General features: G+C 38.3%; 1 protein-coding gene across 1 annotated transcript in view; it reads left to right on the forward strand.

The window, feature by feature from the left end:
• Positions 1-7,097: 7,097 nt before the first annotated feature.
• arhgap15 (Rho GTPase activating protein 15) overlaps positions 7,098-22,861 on the forward strand; it is a 40,035-nt gene continuing 24,271 nt past the window's right edge. Inside the window, 7 exon segments of the mRNA XM_043249531.1 lie at positions 7,098-7,258; positions 10,495-10,639; positions 11,294-11,353; positions 11,639-11,700; positions 11,789-11,819; positions 11,821-11,877; positions 12,786-12,875. Coding sequence (XP_043105466.1) covers positions 10,505-10,639; positions 11,294-11,353; positions 11,639-11,700; positions 11,789-11,819; positions 11,821-11,877; positions 12,786-12,875 — 435 coding nt within the window. The 5' untranslated portion in view covers positions 7,098-7,258; positions 10,495-10,504.

The following is a 22,861-nucleotide window of genomic DNA, read 5'->3' on the forward strand; positions in this document are numbered from 1 at the left end:
TAAGCAACACTACCATTTTTATATAATATTAATGATAGTTGAAATGTTTCTTGAACACCAAGTTAATGATTTCTAAAGGATCATGTGACAGCAAAGACTAAAATAATAGCTGCAGAAAGTTCTGCTTTACATCACAGGAATAAATAATATTTTTGTAAAAATATTAAAAAAGAAAACCAGATTTTTAAGTTGTAATAATATTTCACAATATTGCTATTTTATGTGTTTTTAATTAAATAAATGCAGTTTTAATTTGTTAGCATAATACACTTCTTTAAAAAACAAAACTAATTTTGGTTTGCCATCAAACTGAAAAAAATGTCATTTTATTTTTTGAATGAACTGTTCCTTTAAAAAGCAATTACTACGTTAGTGCATGCGATTACTGTACAAAATAGGTGACATTAACATCCAACAACATCTAAACGTCCTGCCAGGATCTGCTCGGTTCCTGCTGTGTTCATTACAGCATTAGTTTAGTTCTCATGGCTGACCTTCTTGAGAAAGTCTCGAACACACGCATACCTAAAATCAGACTTGGCCTGACCTTAAAGTGAAGAGAGTCATTCTCTCCAGGTATTCAGACACACAATAATAAATGACACACTTAAACACACAGCTCTCATAGCTTTGCCGTTTGCGATAAGCAGAGAATGTCCTTTAATCCGCTAAAAGCCCATTGAGTGAGTGAGAAAACGCCTGTGTGTTTTTTCTCTCTGCAGTAACTCAAAGGCACGCAGAGTTTCACACAATATCTAACTTCCTGTCGCTGTGGCATTAATGCAGAAGCCCAACGGTGCACCAGCAGGGCCCACAATAACAATCAGGCATGCGAGAGACAGCTCTTCTCAGTTCACACACCACCTGTGTGTGTGTGTGTGTGTGTGTGTGTGTGTATGACCCTAAAAGCTCTCATTATAAGCGCAGGAGATTTCGCTGTTTGACACTGTACTCGTAACACATGATAATGTATCAGCAACCAATGCTTGAAATTCAGATCTGCAGCATTGTCTTCTTTGCTCTCATCAAACAGTCAGATAATGATAACGAGACGAGCATGTGAGAAAGTAGATCAATGGATGGTTGCGACCCTCAAATATGGATGAGATGAGACTCAAAGAGAAATATTTAACACGATCAATAATCAATAAGCACGGAGTTAATGTTATCTGAGTGAACGCTCACGCACCCCTTCGCTGACCTGATTTTGTTGACTGGACCCCAACTTTGAGGGAAAAAAATATAGATTGTCTGTCTTTCAACTACTGATGGTTAAGATCAAAGCTTTTACATTTAAAAGCGAAAGGTGTTTATACCATAGTTATGAACTTTTTGTATCTATTTGATGTGTAAAGTGTGATGCCAGATACTCTGCTCTGTAAGATATTGGTCGTCAGACAGCTCTTGTGTGATCTTGGTAACTACCTACATTGTTTTAGAGCCGAAATGCACTCTGCCCAGCTTGTACTTTACTCTCTTTTTCACACACACACAATTTTGAAGTACAAGAAAATTGCTTTAAATCTTTATTATCACTACTGAGACCTGCTGTAGGATCTAAATTATTGTCTAGGGCAGACCTAATAACTCAGCTCTACAGGGAGGTTATTTAATGGTGTACTTTGCTGGTCAGCATGAACTTTTCTCCAGTTCATATTCGCTCATTGTGCAGATTTTAGTGAGACACAAATCTACTGGACAACTATCCACTGCCCCAGGTGGTTTATGGGATGCAGGTGGGATAATCAGGTTTAACACCTACAAACACACACACACACCTGGGCAGGTGGTGCCCTAACCTGAAGCGCACACACACACACACACACACACACACACACACACTGTTTTATCATAGTTAGAAGTCTAAATATTCACATATATTATATAAAAAAAAAAAAAAAAAAATATATATATATATATATATATATATATATATATATATATATATATATATATATATATATATATATATTTTTTTTTTTTTTTTTTTTGTTTATGTGTATATTTTATCAGTTTAATTCATTCATTTGATTAAAATGTAACATTTATTTTAAATGTATTTATATGTTTATATATTATTAGTTTTATAATAATTATATGAATTAATCATTATAGTAGTATTTTATACATGGCAGGAAAGTAAATATTTTAAGTAAACTGAATATGTGACTAAACCTGTTGTAACAAGGACCACAATTTGCATTCAAGGAAGTCCTGAGGTCATCATGTGGCCTGGCGGCAGGTGTTGTATATTCTCTCATGCATTGCATGCTGGTACTTATGTGCAGGTGACTCGAGACCTGAGTCTGGTGGGGGTCATTTCCTAATTCCACTACCCCATCTTCTCTCTATTGTTTGCTGTCACCTCTTGGACTGTCAGTGTCAGATCAAAATGTATATATGATGGGTCACTGGAAAGCCACATTTTCCCAGCTTTTCTTTTCCATACAACGTTTCCTGTATATGTCAGGAAAGAGGGTTGTTTCCTCTCAGAGGGGTGTCATGCATGAAGCTCTTCCATCTTTGCTTTTCCCATGTTCTTTTACTCACATGCCTGAAAGAGGACTTGGAAAACTGCAGCATTAGTTTTTATTGGCAATAAAATGCTGTGCTGCTGGCTGATCTATCTATCTCTCTATCTATCTATCTATCTATCTATCTATCTATCTATCTATCTATCTATCTATCTATCTATCTATCTATCTATCTATCTATCTATCTATCTATCTATCTATCTATCTATCTATCTATCATAATTACTATTTTATTCAAGTAAAATAACATTTTAGTCGATGACAAACCGACAATATATAAAAGGATTAAAATGTGTGATCATTTTTATTCCTGAGGTTGAACTTTATTCCATTTTTTAGTATTATCAGTTATTATTAACGTTTAAAAACTGTCCTTGTGTAAATCTGACAAGACAACAGTTTCCAATATGATGCAACAACGCAGTCTGCATTTTAGCTCCATGTTTTTGGTCATATGACGGATGAATAAAGCCCTTTTAAGTAGATGATAATATCTTTCTACCTCCTGTCCTGTCGGTCGGACGATGATTAGAGAACGGCTTTGTTAGAAAGAAAAAAAGGGGAGCGAGGGAGAGTTCTAAGAAGAAGAGGTCAGAGTTCAAAGCTGTCGGGGGTCAGAGGCAGAAGTTTGCTTCTGTGACAAGATGAGCTGCATTGAGGAGATTTGACCTTCTGCGACCTTGCTGTCACACTGGACGTTTACTAGAGAGGCCGATGACTTTAATGGACTCCAACCTGAGCTCATTTGTGTGTGTGTGTGTGTGTGTGTGTGTGTGTAACACACTTTCCCCATTCAGGTTAAAGCTAAGAGAGAGAGACTCAACAGGCTAACTGAGAAAGTAAGTAGTCCTGACAAGGCAGGATATTAACAAGCCCACGTTTATGAATTCTGACATGTACATATAAACTTCACACATTTACATATGAAAACAAACGCATAGACATATCAAATGCAAATCGATTTCATTCCGTCTGTCTGGTTTTGGGAAAGAGAGAGCGGTAGGGTCGTGTATGTGTCAGCAGTGCTGTTCTGGACTCTGCTGCTCTCTAGTGGAGAACCAGACAAATCTGGCCAAGACAGGCAAACATTTCTGTTTGACATTTCAATACACATTTTTGGAGCAGATTGCTATTCATCATATATTCATGCCTACTGCATGAGTGTTAGTAACTGTGTGTGTGTTTGTTGTGAACGGGCGTTTCTCACGTCAGACCTCATAGACCTGTCTGCACTGACTTGAGGGCTTCGTTTCCTGCCATTCAAACAACAGCCCTCTTCATTTCTGCTGCATTATAAAACACTCAGCACTGATGATTCACTCTATTAGTGACAATATTTCGCAGATGAATACGTTTTTAACAGACTCTTGCATGTACTTTGAATGTTCCTAACCATTTAGTAACATTAAAAACTGTTGTAATTAATTGGAATAATTACAAACAATTTCTGGGTACAAAAAAAATGGTTGCTTTTTGCAAAGCTGAATTTTTAACATCGTTGCCCCAGTCTTCAGTGTCACACGATCCTTCAAAAATCGTTGTAATATGATTTGTACTGTACAACTAAGCTCAAAAGGAACAGCTAGATTTCAGTTTGAATTTTGCGTAAGAACTTCACGCCTAGGTCAAGTCTAGTCTAGTCCAGTCAAATCTTCCACACATACGGTACATACATACGGGGAATTGAAATTGCGTTACTCTCGGACTCTAGGTGAACAATAAAAATATAAAAATTACAGCTAAATTAAAAAATAAACTATATATAAAGAACAACTATGCAATCACATACAGATATGGACAGTAGAAATAAAGTACATTCTTATACGAATTATTAAGACTTGAGGCCTTAATTTTTTTTTTTTTTTATCCCATTCTTCTCTATCCCTCTCCTCCACTCAATCTCTCTTTCTCTTTGTCTGATCAAAGAGCCCCAGTTCTGTCAATGTGAGGTGCTGTTTGGGATTAACACACCTCTGGTTCAGGGTTTAATCTAGACTCAGACATGGGAACCAAGCGCACAGGCCATATGTCCCGGCGGAGACACAGAACGAGGTCTCACCACACCACCGGGCCTCGGCCTTAGACCTAAACACCTTTCTAAATATTCATGCCGAAAGGTGTTCCCCCGAAACCCCTCTCTTCTTATTTGCTCAGGGCTTTGTTTCCAAAGCTGCTTGTTTATCGAGGGGCTTAAAGATCCCGTTCACCTGTCCTCAACGGTAAAGAGAAAGAAAAAGCCTCTTCTCTTCCTCCGTCTCGTTTAGCCGTTCGCTCTCTCTCTGAGATGAAGCGACAGAGCAAACATACATCACACGGCAGAGGAGTTTGAGTGTGACCGGGCCGGCTATTCACCCTGCGTGTTTCATAAACAGTGGATTAACCCCACTCACACACAGCACCTCGCTCACAGGGTGACGCCCCTGCGGCCGTAATACAATCTGACATTGTTTGTGAACTCCAGCACATTCCTGCCTCTAATTCTCTTTCTGTCTAACCGTCCCGTTCCCCCCTCCTGCACGCTGAAACATTAGCTCATGTCCACGCTTTCATTCTTTGGAGAGGGAAGGTTTGCCGATATGATTAATACAGGTCTTTGCGGGGATTTAGGAAGGGGGACAAAAGGATGGAAAAAAAAAAATCTTGATTCAGATCAAGTGAAATGCTTTTTAGCGATTGTCAAAGAAAGAAACGTAGAAGGATCAATTATGGTAACACTTTAGAATAGGTGAGACTCTAGGTACAACTTTTTTACTAATTCTCTCATTTTCTGCTTATTAATAGTTAGTAAGGTAGTTGTTAAGTTTAGGCGTTGGGAAAGATTAGGGACGCAGAATAAGGTCGTGCAGAATGAGACAATAATATTTGCTTGATTAGCGCTAATTAATGGCTAATATTCTAGCTAAATGCATGCCGATAAGCAACTAATTGGTTTGACTGTAAAATAAATAGTCACCTCAATTATCAAAGAAAAAGCAATTCGCACAGGTAATATAATATTATAAATATAAAGCGTATGTATGTTAATATACACACTATTGGTTAGACATTATTATTAACATTAATACACAGGGATCTGTAATCTTTAAAATGCACATATCTTATAGTTCTGGCTATGCGCTTAGTAAGCAGTGGTTTTTGCCCTAAAGCAAGGTCTGACTTTTTGAAATTAAGCGGTATTTTATTTTGGTTTATCTGCAATGCATAATGCATTTGTGCAGCTTATTCGTTATAGTATCACATTACCTTCTTAGGCTGCTTTAAGCTCTACAAAAGACTTTACTGCTATACTTGCATGAGTGAATCTGACAAAGCCTGGTCATATTTTACCCTGAAATCGTATCACGAGGAGTCAAATTTTCCTTCATGCTTTAAGATATTATGGCTATCACATAACCAGCTATCATGTAGCCTCAGAAAGAAAATTCCAGTAAGAAGAGCAATTCTTTGATCACGCTCTGATCTGATCTTTTTCCGGTGCAATCTTAACAGTGCATACGTTTAAGTTTATTACGGATTGATTTTTTAAACCTGTTATGTTGAAATAATGGCACAAAGCATTCACATTAAAACTAACCAAGTAATAAAAAGCACATTATGCCCGTGATCTAAATAGTGGCTATCATGAGATTCTCATTTTGTAAGTGAGTGTTTGTCTCCATCTAGTGGCCGAGTTCAAGTACACTACTTGTGTATTGTTTTTATTCAGTTTTTGGTTGTATGTTACAGGTAAAGAAATACAGAAAATCACAAGTCAGTAACACAGATTTGGCTATATAATGTAATTTCATTTTTTTGTTTTCTAGATACAACGAAGGTCACCATCTAGCGGCTTGCACTGTTACATTTAACCTCCTCAGATCGTTACTGTTTGATTTGAACCCTTTTAATTAAATTAACTTATAAATGGCTGTAAAAGAATCACTTTATAATGCAAACTTTTTTTTATTACAGTATACACAATATTAATCTTTATTAAATAGATAATTAAATAAGGCATTAAAACGAGCTTCTTCTTCCTCTTATAATACAGGTCACTTAGTTTACTTTTGTGCAAAATTAAAAAAGGCTAAGAGGGAAGAGAGGCTTCAAACCTCATGCTATTATTATATTTCCTGTATGAACTGTATTTCCTGAGTGAAACAGGGTTACCGACCATATATATATTTAAATATAAGCACAGCTAAAATGAAAATAATTGCAGTGAACTGGTTAGACGTATAAGAGAGAGAGAGAGAGAGAGAGAGAGAGAGAGAGAGAGAGAAAGCACAAATGAAACATCATCATTACATTTTATATTTGCTGCATCACAGTAAAACAATACAAAATACTTTACAATATGCATTATGTCAATCATATAGAAATCACTTCCTTCACGTAGACATGAAAAGAAAGTTATCTGGCCTCAAAACTAGGCCAGTTTTAACCAGTCATTATCTGTTTTACGTGGAGATATCTCAGGTTGAAATGGTGCTGATCTCCTTTCATCTGTTCTTGCGAGCTCACGGCGGCCATCTTGATTGAAACTGTGTGACGGGCCTCAGGAAGTGAAAAGTGTGTAATAGCAGAAGCCTCATGCATGCACTAATGCTCGCACTTCTTCGAGAGACGTAGAGTTTGTGTCCCATGTGACTTGTACACTTCCTCCAAACGATACTTTCTCTCTGTCTTTGCTGAAACAGGTTTTGAGCAGTTTTTTAACATTTTGGAATACGACAGAGAACCAGGTACGAGTGTCCACTTTATTCATTTTTTTCAGCAGCAGCAACAGTGAGAAATGATAGAGCATATGAAATGAACAGAGATGATGCGAGTGAAGAAATGTTTTCTGGGTGGCAGCTGGTTCATGAAGGCTTACTGATGGTCGCTTACATTTTCTCTGCACTTTGATTTCTTACAATTTTACTGCATATCAGGTAAAAATGATATATTTAAAGGGGCAGATATGTTTTATTTTGCATGCAAATCTGTAGCAGTTTTCATGTACATACATTTAAATGCATATATACGCCATTATATGATATAATCGTTTTATTGACCTTGATATATGACAGTATGTAGAGTCAGAAGTTCTACATATTTTGTTTCTGAAATGTCTGATGAAAATATTAGACTCCATGTGAACTAAATAGTTTCCCTGAACTTCCCTGGCAAAATATTAGAACCGATCATTTTAATGTTTCAAATATAAGTAATGTCTTAAATGATAACTTTTAATGGAATAGAATTGCCTTATACAGAGGAGATTGCAAACAGATGCCCGCTGTTGAAACCATTGTAAAAAAAAAAAAGGCAACATGTCATGCATCGCTGAAAGTGGCACTGTTTCCGTTGTGCCTTTTTTTTCTGAAGATTTATTTATTTCCTGTCATGCTAGCGTTTGCTATCACTGCCACAGTAGATTTAATGCTTTACCAACTACAGAAATGTTTTAAATAAATACACACATGGCTTTTGCGTCTTTGCGTCGTCTCAGATGGCCAAATAATAGTAATAAAAAGAAAACATTTAATACAATTAGGAAATATAAGTATGATTAGTTTTTAGAACATGCTTAACAAAATGTGCTTTTGGCATCGTTCTGTAAATGTCCACTGATCTTGAGACGGTGATCAAGACGTGTTTACTGATTGACGAAAAAGAAAGTGACAAAAAGAAAGAAAGTAGACCAGCGGTTGACGCTGTCTGAAAACTGCTACAATAACACAAAAATGGCTGTCCGTGTGAAATACAGTGTAGAGATAGCAAAGGTCTGCTGTTTATTTTGAAGCAAACCATTTGACAAGTGAAGGCAAATGATCAAAACAGGAAAACCTTTAATTCAAGTTTGTGTGTGTATAGTAAGCGTTCATTTGATAACAGATAACTAAATAATAATTAAAGGGGTCATATGATGTGATATCTGTAGAGATAGTTCAAAGTTGACCAAAAAAGGATTTATTCCGCAGAACCTGATTTTACTGAGTGTGACGTGTTCCTGGATCAACATCTTTGTTGACCCTGGAACAACATTGTGAACAACCAATCAGATTGAAACAGTTTTTGTGTTTAGGCTTACAGTCAGTGTTTGGTGTTTGTGCAGCAGTCTCAAGCCTCTATCGTTAAATCAGTTTTTCAGGCATTACTAGTGGATAAGGTTAGGTTTAGTTGAAGAGATATGGTCAAGACTAACGTTTGGGATTAAAATATTGTTGCAGGGTCAACAAAATATGTTGACCTCAGCAAAACCAGGACGTGCTATTTATTTTATATAAAAGACGAGGCTGATCCAGCTGATCCAGACCGGTTAAAAGGCCTAATGAGAACACGGTCCAACATGTCTATGTCACTATGTGTAAATATTTGCATAATGCAGCCCATATGTCCAACTAAATAAAGAAGGCGTTATTTCAGTATGCGCAGTAGTGTTGATGCAGCCATGTCAGGAAAAGCTGTGTGCACTTTATTTGGCCTTCTGCAAGCGGATACAATTAGGAACCGTTAGGATTACTTACAACAATACAGCACTACACAGATGTTTGAATTAGCAAACCAATCAGAGCAGACTGTGCTTGCTGGAAGGAGGGGCTTTGTACAAAATAACGTGTTTGAGAGCATAGAGGGGTTACAATAATGTACAGTATTAATAAAATGTTTTTTGAACATTGAAGCATGTCAACATATTCTGTTACCTCAGATGCTGAGAAAAAAGCATGACAGATGAGTTCCTCCACTCGATGGTGCAATGACTGGTGTTGAAACTTTCACAAGAAACATTTGACATACAAATTTGCTTACAGACAGCAAAATAAATAATGACACAATACTGAAATATGTCAAAGAAAACAACTTAATTTAGTATTTATATATCACTATGTAAAACCATTTTATAAAAGCTGAAATTGTAGCTTAGATGAAAATGATTGTGAATTTATTGAAAAAAAAATTATTAATGTGACTGAACTGTAATGGAACTGACTGCAATTCTGTGATGTCTGTGAAGTTTTTTTGAAAAAGATGCGCATTAAAATGTTTTAATTCTTCAAAACCAACTCGTGCTATTTAAGACTAGGGCTCGTTGCCACACAGGGAAGTTGTCACCAGACCTACTAATGCGCAAATGTAATGTATGTAATTTCCATGGTGAAGTAAAAACATACATGAAACATATAATTTAGAACAATTTCATATATTAACCCACATAGCCTATATACTTTTTTATGTGTAATACATTTCTTGGTATGTCATATAAAACTAATTTTTTGATAGACCAATATTAAATAAATACATAAAAGTTATTGTATATCATATATATAATTTAAATAAAGTTGTGCGCACACACACACACACACACACACACACACACATATATATATATATTGACTTGGTAAAAAATAAAATTAAAATCTCTCTCTCTCTCTCTCTCTCTCTCTCTCTCTCTCTCTCTATATATATATATATATATATATATATATATATATATATATATATATATATATATATATGTATATATATATATATATATATGTGTGTGTGTGTGTTTGTTAAACATAAATATTATTAACAAAATATATTGTCTTCATACAGGACAAAAATGACACAATATTGCAATATGTCAAAAGAAATCAATCAAATAGTCTATATCATATATATCTGTTTATAGGTGACATATATAGGGCAATACATGTCATATATTATTAAAATAATTTACCTTTTAAACACTAAACACAAAATCACACTGGAATGCATTCAGAAAAGAGTCAAATATAAAATTAATTATATTTAATTAATTTTATTAAAAATAATTTTTAACAATGGGTTGAAATGTGTTCTCAGAATAGGTGCAGTATTAGGTTGGCAGCAAGTTGCCACATGATTTATTTGTTGTAACGTAATTATTGAATGTTTTGATTATTTTTTGGTGTCTGACTCATGCACAGCCAAACGACTGATTTTGTATTATTGCTATATTTTTTTTTCTCAGTATCACAGCGATGCAGAAGCAGCCAGCAATGGTGCTTCCTGGAGCCGTTCAGATGAGAATAAAGAACTCTCAAAGCAGCTCCGGAGAGAGACTCAGCCAGACAAAGTCTATGGTCCTACCAGAACCTGACACACTACAGAAACCTGTGAGCATGAGCGCAATCACACAGTCCAGGACCAATTACATGATTTTATGCCACTGTGTCTATTCTGAAAATTCATGCTGCAGGAGTGTGGGTAACTGCATTACACGCAACAGCTAATTTGCAGCTTCCTGTTGCACTGGCTGTTTTAGAAACGCACACAGAACAGCAGAGGGCAGGCCAGCACTGCTGCTTTCACTGCTGGGAAAATCTAGCCATTTTCACCAATCGAAAAAACTGCAACACAGAACATGCACTGCATCTGTGTTGCTTGTTACTCTTATAATAATTGTGTGTCATAGTCTGTACATTTCTATCACACCTAAAAATTACCAAAACAAGTCAGAATTATGACGGAATATTAAATGCTGAATTGAATATTAGATCACTTACAAATAGGAAAATCTTGTAAACACGCACGTACATTGAGTTTTGTGCAGTGATTGTAGAAAACAAACCACAAACTGGGAGAAATCAAATAACCTGATAAGACGTGTTCTGTAGTTAACAGAATGTTGTATAACATGAAACATTTAAATAAGTAAATCAATTTTACATTACAAAAATTTTTAGTCATAACTTAGTCCATAATTTCAATCAGGCAACAGAATACTGGGGTGAGAGATATTCATTTAGCAACACATGCTCTTTTTTCAGATGAACCGTCACCGGAGGAACCAGTCTCAGCATAACGTTGAAGGCTCTGTCGGGCTGCAGGTATGATCTGTTGTACCTCCTCTATTGCCACGTGCCAACTTGGTTTTTAAATGTGACAATGAAGTGACCCTGCGAAGTTAAATATGAAATAATAATGATTTTGAAAAACAGAAGTCTGAGCTGTGTTAACTGAATTTAGTATTACATTACACAATAAATTCAAAGACTTATTTCAAAACTCCTATAATTTTTTTTTAATCAGTAAAATAAATGAAAATGCAGCAGCCTACAGACCATTTTTAAAATCTGGAAGATTTTTTTTGCGTGTTTGTGTGCTCTTTACAGACTATTTTAAAAGGAGAATATCTGAACAAAGCCAAAATTTCTGAAGGAGGAAAGAAATTACGGTTTGTCTGTCTATGTCAATCAATCAGTCTATCCATCAGTTGTTCTCTGTCCGTCTGTCTACAAGACTGACATTTTAAATTTTCACAGGAAAAACTGGACTTCAACCTGGGTTGTTCTTTTGCTCCAATCAGCTGTTGTTCTATAAAGAGAGCAAACAAGAAGCCACATAAAATTTGGTACGGCCACAAGACATATTTATACATACACACACACACACACACACACACACACACACACACACACACACACACACACACACACACCAACAAACAGAGCAGCTGCACCTGTATTTAGGTTAAACCAAAAAACGTCAAACAGATAAATCCGGCCTTTATAACAACATAAATAAATGCGCAAAATCGTGAAACTGAAACATAAAATAAACAGCAGAATTTAATGAATAGCTACAGATGTGCATTAAGCAGCATAACTGTTAGCGACTGGGTGGGGAAGCATAATGATTTCCATATTTGTCTCACTTCTTAACTTCTCCTTTGATCCCAGACTATTTAAAACACTGCTGAAAAAAGAAATATTTACCCGTCATGCACGGGACTCTCAGCCGTATTATTATTCTGCTGATTTGGGCAGCATGTGGCCACGATAGAGACAGGAGGCTCGGATGAGGAGAGCTTTGCTACCTTCGCAGGCCTGTCGTGCTTGTAAATGGTATGTCGAGGCCATCGATGGGGTCAACTCATATTAGTTTCAACATCACTCATGGTCAAGTGGCCATAAAGCCCCGAGCTCTCTGCCATTTCTGTGGGCAATACACACAGAGGTCATTAGGATGAAGTTAAGTATTTTTGCCACCTCATTAAAACTGTAGGACTGTATGAAAAGCCCCTTTACTGACGTGGAGCCTTTTACGTCTTCTGCCGCTCGCATGCAAAGCATTTTAAATATAAATGTGAAAATCTCCTGACAAATGCGATCTATTATTCTATAATATCAGGTGATCTGTCCCGTATCAAAACATTCAGTGGTTTGTTATTTCACAGAGTCACGTAAGAGACACGAGAAACGTGGTGTTTCTATTTAGTGTCTTGGCAAACGTGTTCGGATAATTGTACTTTCTCCACAGAAACCAGGTGGTAAACCAGATGGTGTGGATCTGTGTGGGGCTATAATCGAGTGGACAACAGAGAAATCCAGTCGAAAAAACGTGATTCAGGTAGGACAGTGGGACGCGATGAGTCAAAGTTCATCCCTTCATCTGTTTATCATCCATTAGAACAAGAAAAAGTATGCAAATGCTAATAATTGCACTTGAATCTATAATATATAATGTAGATTGTCTTCATAGAGAAGTCATCTCAGGCTTCCTGCTTCATCTCTAATAATTTATCTCAAAGTTCAAACTTTGTTAGATTCACAAAGTTGCTCAGTACATTTTATGAGGTCTCGAGGGATCGAAACGTCTACAGAGGAGACCTATTGCTTAGCCTTCAAGGCTTTCACCAGACCTGCGTCGCAAGAACTGTGAGTTGGTGTCATACCTCTCAAAAACCTTCAAGAAAAAAAATAAGCAGTCTTTTATCTGCTCACAATGCCTGGATGGATCTTTCAGGGTATGGGGTTTTAACATCCAAAAGCATTTCCTGACGTTTCTGTCCAGTCATTGTTGTCGTGAAGACTTTTCATTAGGATTTATGTAAAGCAAGATAATCTTTCGACTGGTGTTTTGGGTGATCCAAATGCTTATCAATAAACTGATAGCAGAGTTAGCTCGCATAATGAGGCGAAGCGAGGATAAAAAGCCGATTTCATCGCGATCTCATCGCGCACTTATAATATCTTATCGCTGCCACTGTACTTGCTGTCCAGTATTTTGCTCAGAAATCTTTTTTTTTTTTTTTTTTTCTGCAGGAGAGATTAAAAAGGCATTAAACAGTAATCTTAAATAATCCCAAACTCTCACACAGAAAAAGTGCTTGTAATGACGGTACCAAGCCATTTCGTAGTCTGCCACCGCTGTCAATCAACCTCAACCGGGATTAGAAATTAGTGTGGAGGCTCGTTAATTCAGCAGCGTTGAGAGTTAGATTTGCAATCTGTGAGGCATTCAGTCGAGGTCTCGAAGATCTGCTCGGCTTAGGGCAAGACAAAACACTTGTGTCAGATGAGGGATAGTTGTGATTAAGGAAGTTCACGTTCTTTCATTGGAGGTTTTGATCAGTGTCTTAAGCATCTGGAGTTGACTTTCATTCCTTTTTGTGCTTCTGTCACTGCAGATATTAACCTTAAATGCTGGTGCAGAGCCTTATATCTCTACTAATACCAGGATTACAGCATTTATCAGTTGAAACTTAGCAGCCTCAAATCGCTATCGCAACATTGGAGGTGCTGTATTTAGCGTTTTGGCAAATTAACATTTAAAATGACTATAAATTTGGAAATTGTGCACAATTGAGCAAAGGACTAGGATGTAACTTTTGACACAAACTGTTGTTTGGAAGTTTGGGGTCAATACGATTTTTTTTTTGTTTTTTTCTCAGCTTCATTCATTTGATCACAAATACGATTAAAACAGCAATGCTGTAAAATGTTACTGCAATTTAAAACAGTTGTCTTTTATTTAAATGTATTACTATTTATGTAATTTAGTGATAATTTAAAGCTTATTTTTAGCTGTTTAACAGTGTCACATGATTTTTCTGAAATTATTTTTCTATCGGAAACAATGTTACAATTTCTCCCCCAAAATTCTCTGAGAAATATTATAGTTTAGCATTTTTTGACACAGAAAACCTTTGAAGTATTGTAAATGTCTTCACTGTCACTTTTGATCAATGCGATCTTCCATTCTCCTGTGATGTGTGGCAAAACACACAGCGTTTATTTATGTCAAGCATCGAGTAAAAATCAAGATGCACTTCGTCTCTTCTTGAACTAAGAATCTCCTTCACTAGAAATTCTCATCATGCTGTTGTTCAGTGGTTTGACTCACACAGCCTTTCTGGTTCATTTAAAAGGGTTATGAACTCAGGGAGCAATATGCATTTATCACTTTCAAGGCTCCCACAAAACTAAATCTGTTTTCCTACGCACAGATGAAACTCTAGAGCTGCTGAAAACACCATGTTTCTTTTAAAGAAAGACCTCTGAAACAACTGATTCAAGCATGTATTCACTTATACACATATGTGCAAATCACATCAAACTTAACACAGAACTAAAATGAATTTCTAATTTGATCATTTGTATAGTCTTGAAGTGATAATTCAACCTAAATTTTGAATTCTGCCATCATTTACTTACCTTTATTTCACTCACCTTTATACTATTATAGTATTTTTTATTTTTCTATTTGTATATTTTTCAGGACGTTATTTTTATTAGTTTATATATATATATATATATATATATATATATATATATATATATATATATATATATATATATATATGTTCTCAGCATACATTACTCATCCATTATTTATATTTTTTTAACAATATCAACACTGTTTCCAAACCTGTATGACTTTCTTTCTGCTATTGAAAACTTGAAAACAAAGGTTTTTTTTTTTTTTTTTTTACAACTGAAAATAACGTGGTTCAATATTTTTTCCATACAAGTCTGTATTCAACTTCATTTTGGACCCCACTGACAGTTCAAACATATAAAATATCTGCTTTTGTTTTTTGCAGCTGAAAGAAAGCTGTACAAGTTTTGAACTGCATAAGGGACAGAGCAAACAATGACAGAAATCTTACCTGTGAGAAACAAATCAAATACAGATTATTTTTCTTGTACTAAACAACCCACGGAAAAGTATTATCTTCCAAAACATTCATCCTGAAAACCAAAGAGCTTTCCCGCACAGCCTATCAGTTTTCAATACAGCAGGAAACAAAAAAAGTCAGACAATGGAAATCCATGTCTCATCGTGTCGGCGTTTGCGTCACCTGCGTGAAAAAGACTATCAAATCCAGCAATCCTGTTACACAAAAGCGAGTGCACTAAGACCTTACAACTGTCTCGTATTATTGACAATAGGTGCCTGGCATGAGTGTTTGAGAATCAAGAGGAAACATCTGAGGCTGATTGAAATATCATATGCCGGCATGTGGCGTCAAGCTGGAGAGACAGCAGAGCTAAAACTCAAACCGTTACACTGTCCTTTCACCTGTAGTTTTACATTTTCTCTTTGTGTGTATCATAAACGACAACAATAAACTATAAGTGGATGGTATTATGGTTTTAAAACATAACATTAGTTAAAGCTGGAATCTTTGACTGAACTCAGTGAGACAGAACGAATAAAACCTCCCTTAAAAAATGGGCAGAGAATAAGCAGCAATTATGAACCAATTTGCACCATTTGGAATGAGGCCAGTTGTTTGATAAGAACTATTGCGATGTTTGATAAGCAGCATGTGGTTTATGTCCATACGCCATGTCCTGAAATGTCCGTGGAAGTGAAGATCTTTGGCCAGACACTGTCAGATCTCGTGTCTCATGTAAGCGGCACCTTTCGGGCATGTTTACTGCAGATTATGACAGACTGACAGGCCTAGAGTGAGCAGGAGAGATCTGACGCTTCGAACGGCTTGCCTAGAAGGACCACTTCGCGCTCTTGAAGAGACACTTTACAGAATTGAGCTAATGAAGTGATGCATTGTCTAATTACAGGATGTTGTTTAGATTGGCTCTCATTGTGGTACATGTAAACAGCCTTAACCTGACTGTCACAGCAGTGGGGCACTCTATGCTGGACTTTGTTGTCATTTCCATCAAAATATGTTTGATCCAAATGACATTGGAGGAGTAGCATTTTGAACGATTTGTGAGCAATGCACAATGCACTTGGAAGGATCGGTCTTTAAAAAGTACTTTAAAGGTTGACATTGTTTCTTTGTCTCCTGATGATTGAAAAGTAAAGAGATGTAAATGAATTTTTCAATTAATTTTAATGCATTTCCATCACATCTCAAATTATTTATTTATTTACTACATACTATTAAATACTTAAGGTCATTGCACACTTAGTTGACATTTTTTCATATTTCATATTTTTCTATTTTACAGATGCGAAAAAGCAAAAAATGTAACCTGATCTAAAACCTTTTAATGACGGTTGAATATTTTGTAAGCAGTGTGTAAACATGATTGACACATGATGAGGTGGAATTTATTTTTTAACGTGCAAAAAAAAGAGTAATGCAAGAAAATAGTTTCAGATATCATTTAGCGTAATTTTGACAAAGTTACAGCTGCTTTGGAAATAAGCAGCTTTTCTAAATTGAAGTCACTTAAAGAGACATTTATTTTTAGAGTTATTATAAATGTTAAAATGTAACAGTATTTTAAATATATTATCTGGGACAATGGTAAAACAATAGAGAAAAGACATAAACTACATTTTATGCATTGAAAATAAATGACACTCACATGATACAAATTTTTCCAAGATACAAAATATATTACTGTACCTCTAAGCTTGAGATCATGCAATCTTTTTCTTAAGATCACTTTGCAAGAGAGTTAAGGGAAAGGTATTTGCTTGCTCTCAAAGCTGCTTACATTGTATTGAGCATTAATTTCAGTATTCATAACAAAACAATGTACTTTATATTCGGTAATAATCATGGGGCCGAACGGAAGGATTTGAGATTCAGACAGCAGATTACAAAAGAGATTACAGCTGCAAAATGACTCTCTTTTAGCAAAAGCATACGATTTACAGTGTCTCAGGACAAATAGTTCTTGCTCAGGAAAATAAAGAACTCACTTTTTGATTTTCAATTTAAAAAACCCTTTGTTTAAAGCAACCTACAAACCGCTGCTAAAAACAACGCATTAAAAGTCCTCGTGACATCTTCCCAGTGTGACGACTAGCCCTGCTTGCTTCTGTATTATTTATCATTATTATGCTATTTCTAACTTTAACTTTTAGTTCAGCTGTTCATTTGTGGAAGTTTTTGTATTTGCATGCTACGGCTCACAATTTTAATCAAATCCACTGATGGTTCAATCCTTTACGAGAATAGCTTGCTCATTTAAAATCGCAATCTGCTGAATGTAGGTTACAGAAACAGTATGTCTCGCTCGTGAAACATTTTACAAAGATTTTGTTTCTGTCATTGTTATTATTAATATTTTTAATCTGGCCTATGCAGTCTGAAGCATTGAATTAAACATTGTGCGCGAGAAGGCATCAGGGAAACGCTGTGCATCTTCCTCCATTTCCTCTGATTTTGCTTTTGTTTTCTCTGGAAAGACGATAGCTCTCTTAGCCAGACCCATCTCAGGAGTTGTGGAAAATTGGAGATAATTAACCCTCCTATCTAAAGCGCTTCAAAGTTGAGTTGTGTCTTTATGTAGCTTTCAAATTAATGTTTAATTTAACAGCAAAACACAAATGTTAAGTCACAAATGGCATTCTGGTCTTTGTACCGCTCTGCATAATTAAACATTAATGAAGAGTCAAAGTGAGAGCCCAGATATTCAAATTCCTCCTCATTAAACAGTGTGATTAAAAGCGTAGTGCTTTTATGTTATACTCTTTCTTATTTCCACTCGTGCAACACAAAACTTTCCACCAGTCCCTGCTTTCCAATCAGCTCCTCTGCCACTTTGCCATTTTCCTAACCGATAATATTCTTTCAAAACATTTTTAAATATGTATTTTCTTTTTTAACGGCACTAACAACATCGATGAGAGATTGTGTAACTGGCTTTCCAGTCCGTCTGCGATAAGAGACACCGAAGGTTAACGTCGCCGGTGTTGAATACAGGACTGTAATAGTATGCTGAATATGTAACTTAATTTTAACGCAAAAGATCATGCGCTACACGGAATGATGCGGAAGGTGGAATATGTACCTATTTATATGAAAAATAAGTAACAGAAGATGTTAGAAAAAAATAGATGAAAATCGTAAATCACATTGCAACAGCAGTAAAAACTGTGCAAGGTTTGTTGTGTAAGCTGTCCATAACAGCATTAAATGTCCGTAGAAATATATGTGCTTGCTACTAACATTGGCATTACATCTATGGGCCCTTCTTTTCCACGGACTTCACCACATGCAGAGATGAAGCATAGCATAAATTATGAAAGCTTGATTCTGGGGAGGTATTGGTGAATAAAGCAATGGGTAGTTGGAAAGATGATTATAATTTTTTTTTTTAGAAGCAGAAAGGACAAAACTCATGACTCATCAGCCAACGCTTTCAGATAATCTTCACGAAATCAAAGACCAATGCAACGTTTGGTTTTGAAACAGCTTGATTTACAGGATGAGTTATTTTGAAAGACATAAAATGTGTTTCAGTTTAACTTAATCGAGCTTTGGTGTTGAATTTATTAAGGCTGGTTTGGCTTTGAAATACTATTTGAATTATTTGATACATTGCGTGCTGGGTTGTGAAACATTATCGCTGTGCTTTCTTACGAATCAAAGTCGTACTGGAGTACGTCATACGGTTCATTTGATGTTCGATGTCCGAAAACAATGAGAAAAAAGAATGTCGTCACATGCATAAAATATCTGTCGACTTTGCATAAAGGGGGCGATGTGCACAAGCGGCATGCATTGTACGACAGCAAAACCAGAAAGAGATACCAAACTGCCATTTGAAAGTTTTTGATGACCTGCAGCACAAATATCCTTCATTAAAGTGGATCTGTTTCACCCGTTCAAACCGCCAACGAGGACTCCAACAAGTCCACCCCAATACAAACGATTACTGTCATGTCCGCAGGCACCCTCCAGGAAAGAAGGAGCTTCAGAACAAACATGCTCTCTCGGATGTTCCACTCTGAAGAATAGAGGGATCGCAAACGCACTCTGACAAGAATTGTGCCCCTAACCATTCCCTCTATATTCACTCCATCCCCAAAGAGACTGCTTGATTCCCCCTGCCACCCTCTCTCAAAGTCAGAAAAGTCTGTTTTAAACGGGCTAAAACTTTGGACGTCTATGTGGAGTGACTGTATGGGGGGAGGGAGAAATGTATTCTGTGATCCACTCTGGTATTTTTAGAGACTGACCACTCCAAAATGATTTTAGGTTTTCGAAATATGCAGTGTCAGCTCTCTTTAAAATAACAAGTATCTGTTCTGTGCAACAGTATTTGACAATTCTGACCTTAGCGTTGGTGTTTGCTTGCATTTTTTCTGGGAAGGCCACTTATTCTATGCGACTGTGCCATGTGATGTTATGGCAGTCTCGGGAAATAAGTCTAATGTTTAGTCATGTATCAAACTAACAGCTTGTCAGAAGGCTTAGTGCATCTGAGATTTCTCACTTTCCATCTTTTAGTGTATTCGTTCGTTACGTAACTGTATCCATGAGATCTACCGTCTCACACAATGCTTATTATTGGCTATGCATTTTTAGATTTTAATGTGGAAAAAAAAGAGTTTTTTTTCTCCTCAAACACTACCCTTCAAATGTTTCGGTTTGGCAAGATTTTTCAATGTTTTAAAATAGAAAAGAAAGACTATTTGAGTAAAATAGTTTTTGAGTCCATTTATTTGAATATATTTTAAAATGTAATGTATTCCTGTGAGTTTTCAAGAGTCACTGTTCTAGTCTTCTGTGTCACATGATCATTCAGAAATAATTTTAAAATAGTTTGGTGCTCGAGAATAATTTCTTATTACTTATTATAATCAGTGTTGAATGCAATGTTGCTGATTATTATTTTTGGGGAGACAGTCAGGATTCTATCATTTTTCAGATTTATTTAATGAATAAAACGTTTAATTGAACGTCTCGGTTACGTATGTAACCCTCGTTCCCTGAAGAAGGGAACGGAGACGTCACGTCGGATGACCGACGAATTGGGGATCTCGCCGAGAGACCAATCTACTTCGTGTATCTAAACAAGCCAATTGAAGATTGGCATGCGCTATCGCATCCAGCTGCCGCTGATCACAGCGCGTGTATAAATAAGCAGCGGGTGCAGCGCATATTCAGGTTTTCGCTGAGGAGCCGAGCTAGTGACCCGGCCCCTTCAGCAGAGGTGCAGCACCGTGGCGGCGGGACGTGGCGTCTCCGTTCCCTTCTTCAGGGAACGAGGGTTACATACGTAACAGAGACGTTCCTTTTCAGTCGGTCACTCCGAGTCACGTCGGATGACCGGCACGAATTGGGATCCCTACCAAAACGCCATGGGCGCTGCCTCTTCCAGTGTCCTGTGGGAGCCCACAAGCCCCTCAGTCTATCGGCGTAGGCGGGGCTCAACCACAAGAAGCCAGCTACTTTTGTAACACTACCCATTCGTAAGACTGGAACACTGGGAAACGTCCCACGTTCTAGTGAACAGGGGCGTCGGAAGTCCAGCCTTCCCGTGGGAGGTCTCGGAACGAATACGCATATGGACAGTATTTCAGTTTGCATATGGAAAATTGGAGGTGATTGAACCCTCTTAGACGGGCAGAAGGTCTGCCGGGAAACACGGGGCTCTAAGGCTATGCCGTGAAATACACACATAAAGTCCTCTTGGGGTACTTTACATGGCTCCCAGCCCTCACCGGTTCTCACGGATTCATCGAGAGGGCCTGGCGCGGATGCTCCGCAACATCTGGCTGCCGAGGGGAATGGAGGAGCTCGACAGGGTCTACTGTATGGGCGCTCTGGAGCGGTTAACAAGCCGACCGAAACCGGGCCTCTCAGTGCTTCTACCAGTTTGAGGTGAGAACACAGGAGGATACCGGTTCCACACGTAGGCTATAGAATCTAGCAATCGTGTTGGGGTCGCCCAGCCCGCAGCTCTACAATCTGTCAGCGAGGTGCCACGAGCCACCGCCCAGGGCGATGCAACACTTGCTGAGTGTGCCCGCAACCTGAAGGGGGCAGGGCATACCCTGTGCTTGGTGCGCTAGGGTAATGGCGTCCACTATCCAGTGAGCCATCCTCTGCTTGGAGGCGGCACTCCCCTTCTGCCGGCCTCTGTGACAAACGAGAGCTGGACTGAGGTCCTGAAGCTTTGTGTCCGGTCAACGTGGCATCGGAGTGCTCGGACGGGACAAGCAACGTCAGGGCTGGGTCTGCCTCCTCCAGGGGCAGCGCTTGAAGGTTCACCACCTGGTCTCTGAAGGGGGTAGTGGGAACCTTGGGCACGTGGCCGGGCCGTGGCCTCAGTGGTACCTGGGAATCCATGAGCCCAAACTGTAGGCACGAATCGTCGACCGAAAAAGCCTGCAGGTCCCCTACCCTCTTGATGGAGGCCAATGCGAGCAGGAGCAATGTCTTCATAGATAAAAGAACTTTAGCACAACTGCTGGCAAGGGTTCAACGGAGCCTACTGCAGTGCTGTCAGCACTACAGACAGGTCCCAAGAGGGTACTGTTGGGAGCCGTGGAGGATTCAACCTCCTGGCTTCCCTCAGGAACCTGATAATCCGGCCATGCTTACCCACAGACCTCCCATCTATGGGGTCATGATTTGCAGCGATTGTAGCCACGTAGACTTTAAGGGTGGAGGGAGACAGCCTTCGCTCCAACCCTTGCTGCAAGAAGATAAGCACGACTGATAGGGCAATTCCGGGGTCTTCACCTGAGAAGAACACCACTCGACGAACAGGCTCTACTTCAAGGCATAGGCCTGTCTCGTGGACGGCACTCTAGCCGAAGAAATGGTGTCGACTACCTCTTGAGGTAGGTCACCTAGAGCCTCCGCATCCCATCCAGGGACCAGACATGGAGTTTCCAGAGGTCTGGGCGCTGGTGCCAAGGGGTGCCCCATCTCTGAGTCAGAAGATCCTTCCTCAGAGGATCGGCCAAGGAGGGCTGTCGCGAGGAGCACAAAGTTCTGGGAACCAAGTCTTCACCAGTAGGGTGCTACTAGCAAGACCTGCTCCTAGTCCTCCTGACCTTGCACAGTGTCTGTGCAAGAAGGCTCACTGGGGAAATACATACTTGCAAAGGCCCCGCAGCCAGCTGTGTGCCAGTGGGCAATGGGAAGTCTCTGGAGAGGCAAACAGGTCTACCTGAGTGGCTCGGAACGTTCCCAATCAGCTGAACCGCCGGGGATGGAGTCTCCATTCTCCGGGTAGTGCAGCTCATGCGACAGCTCGTCGGCTGCCTGGTTGCACACTCCTGGAATGTGAATGGCGAGAAGCGACCTCAGAACTTCCGACTCCATAGGAGGAGGAGGTGGTGGGCTAGTTGCGACATACGACGGGAGCGTGACCACCTTGTTGGTT

Source organism: Puntigrus tetrazona, chromosome 9 (assembly GCF_018831695.1).
Source record: "Puntigrus tetrazona isolate hp1 chromosome 9, ASM1883169v1, whole genome shotgun sequence".
Taxonomy (NCBI): Eukaryota; Metazoa; Chordata; class Actinopteri; order Cypriniformes; family Cyprinidae; genus Puntigrus; species Puntigrus tetrazona.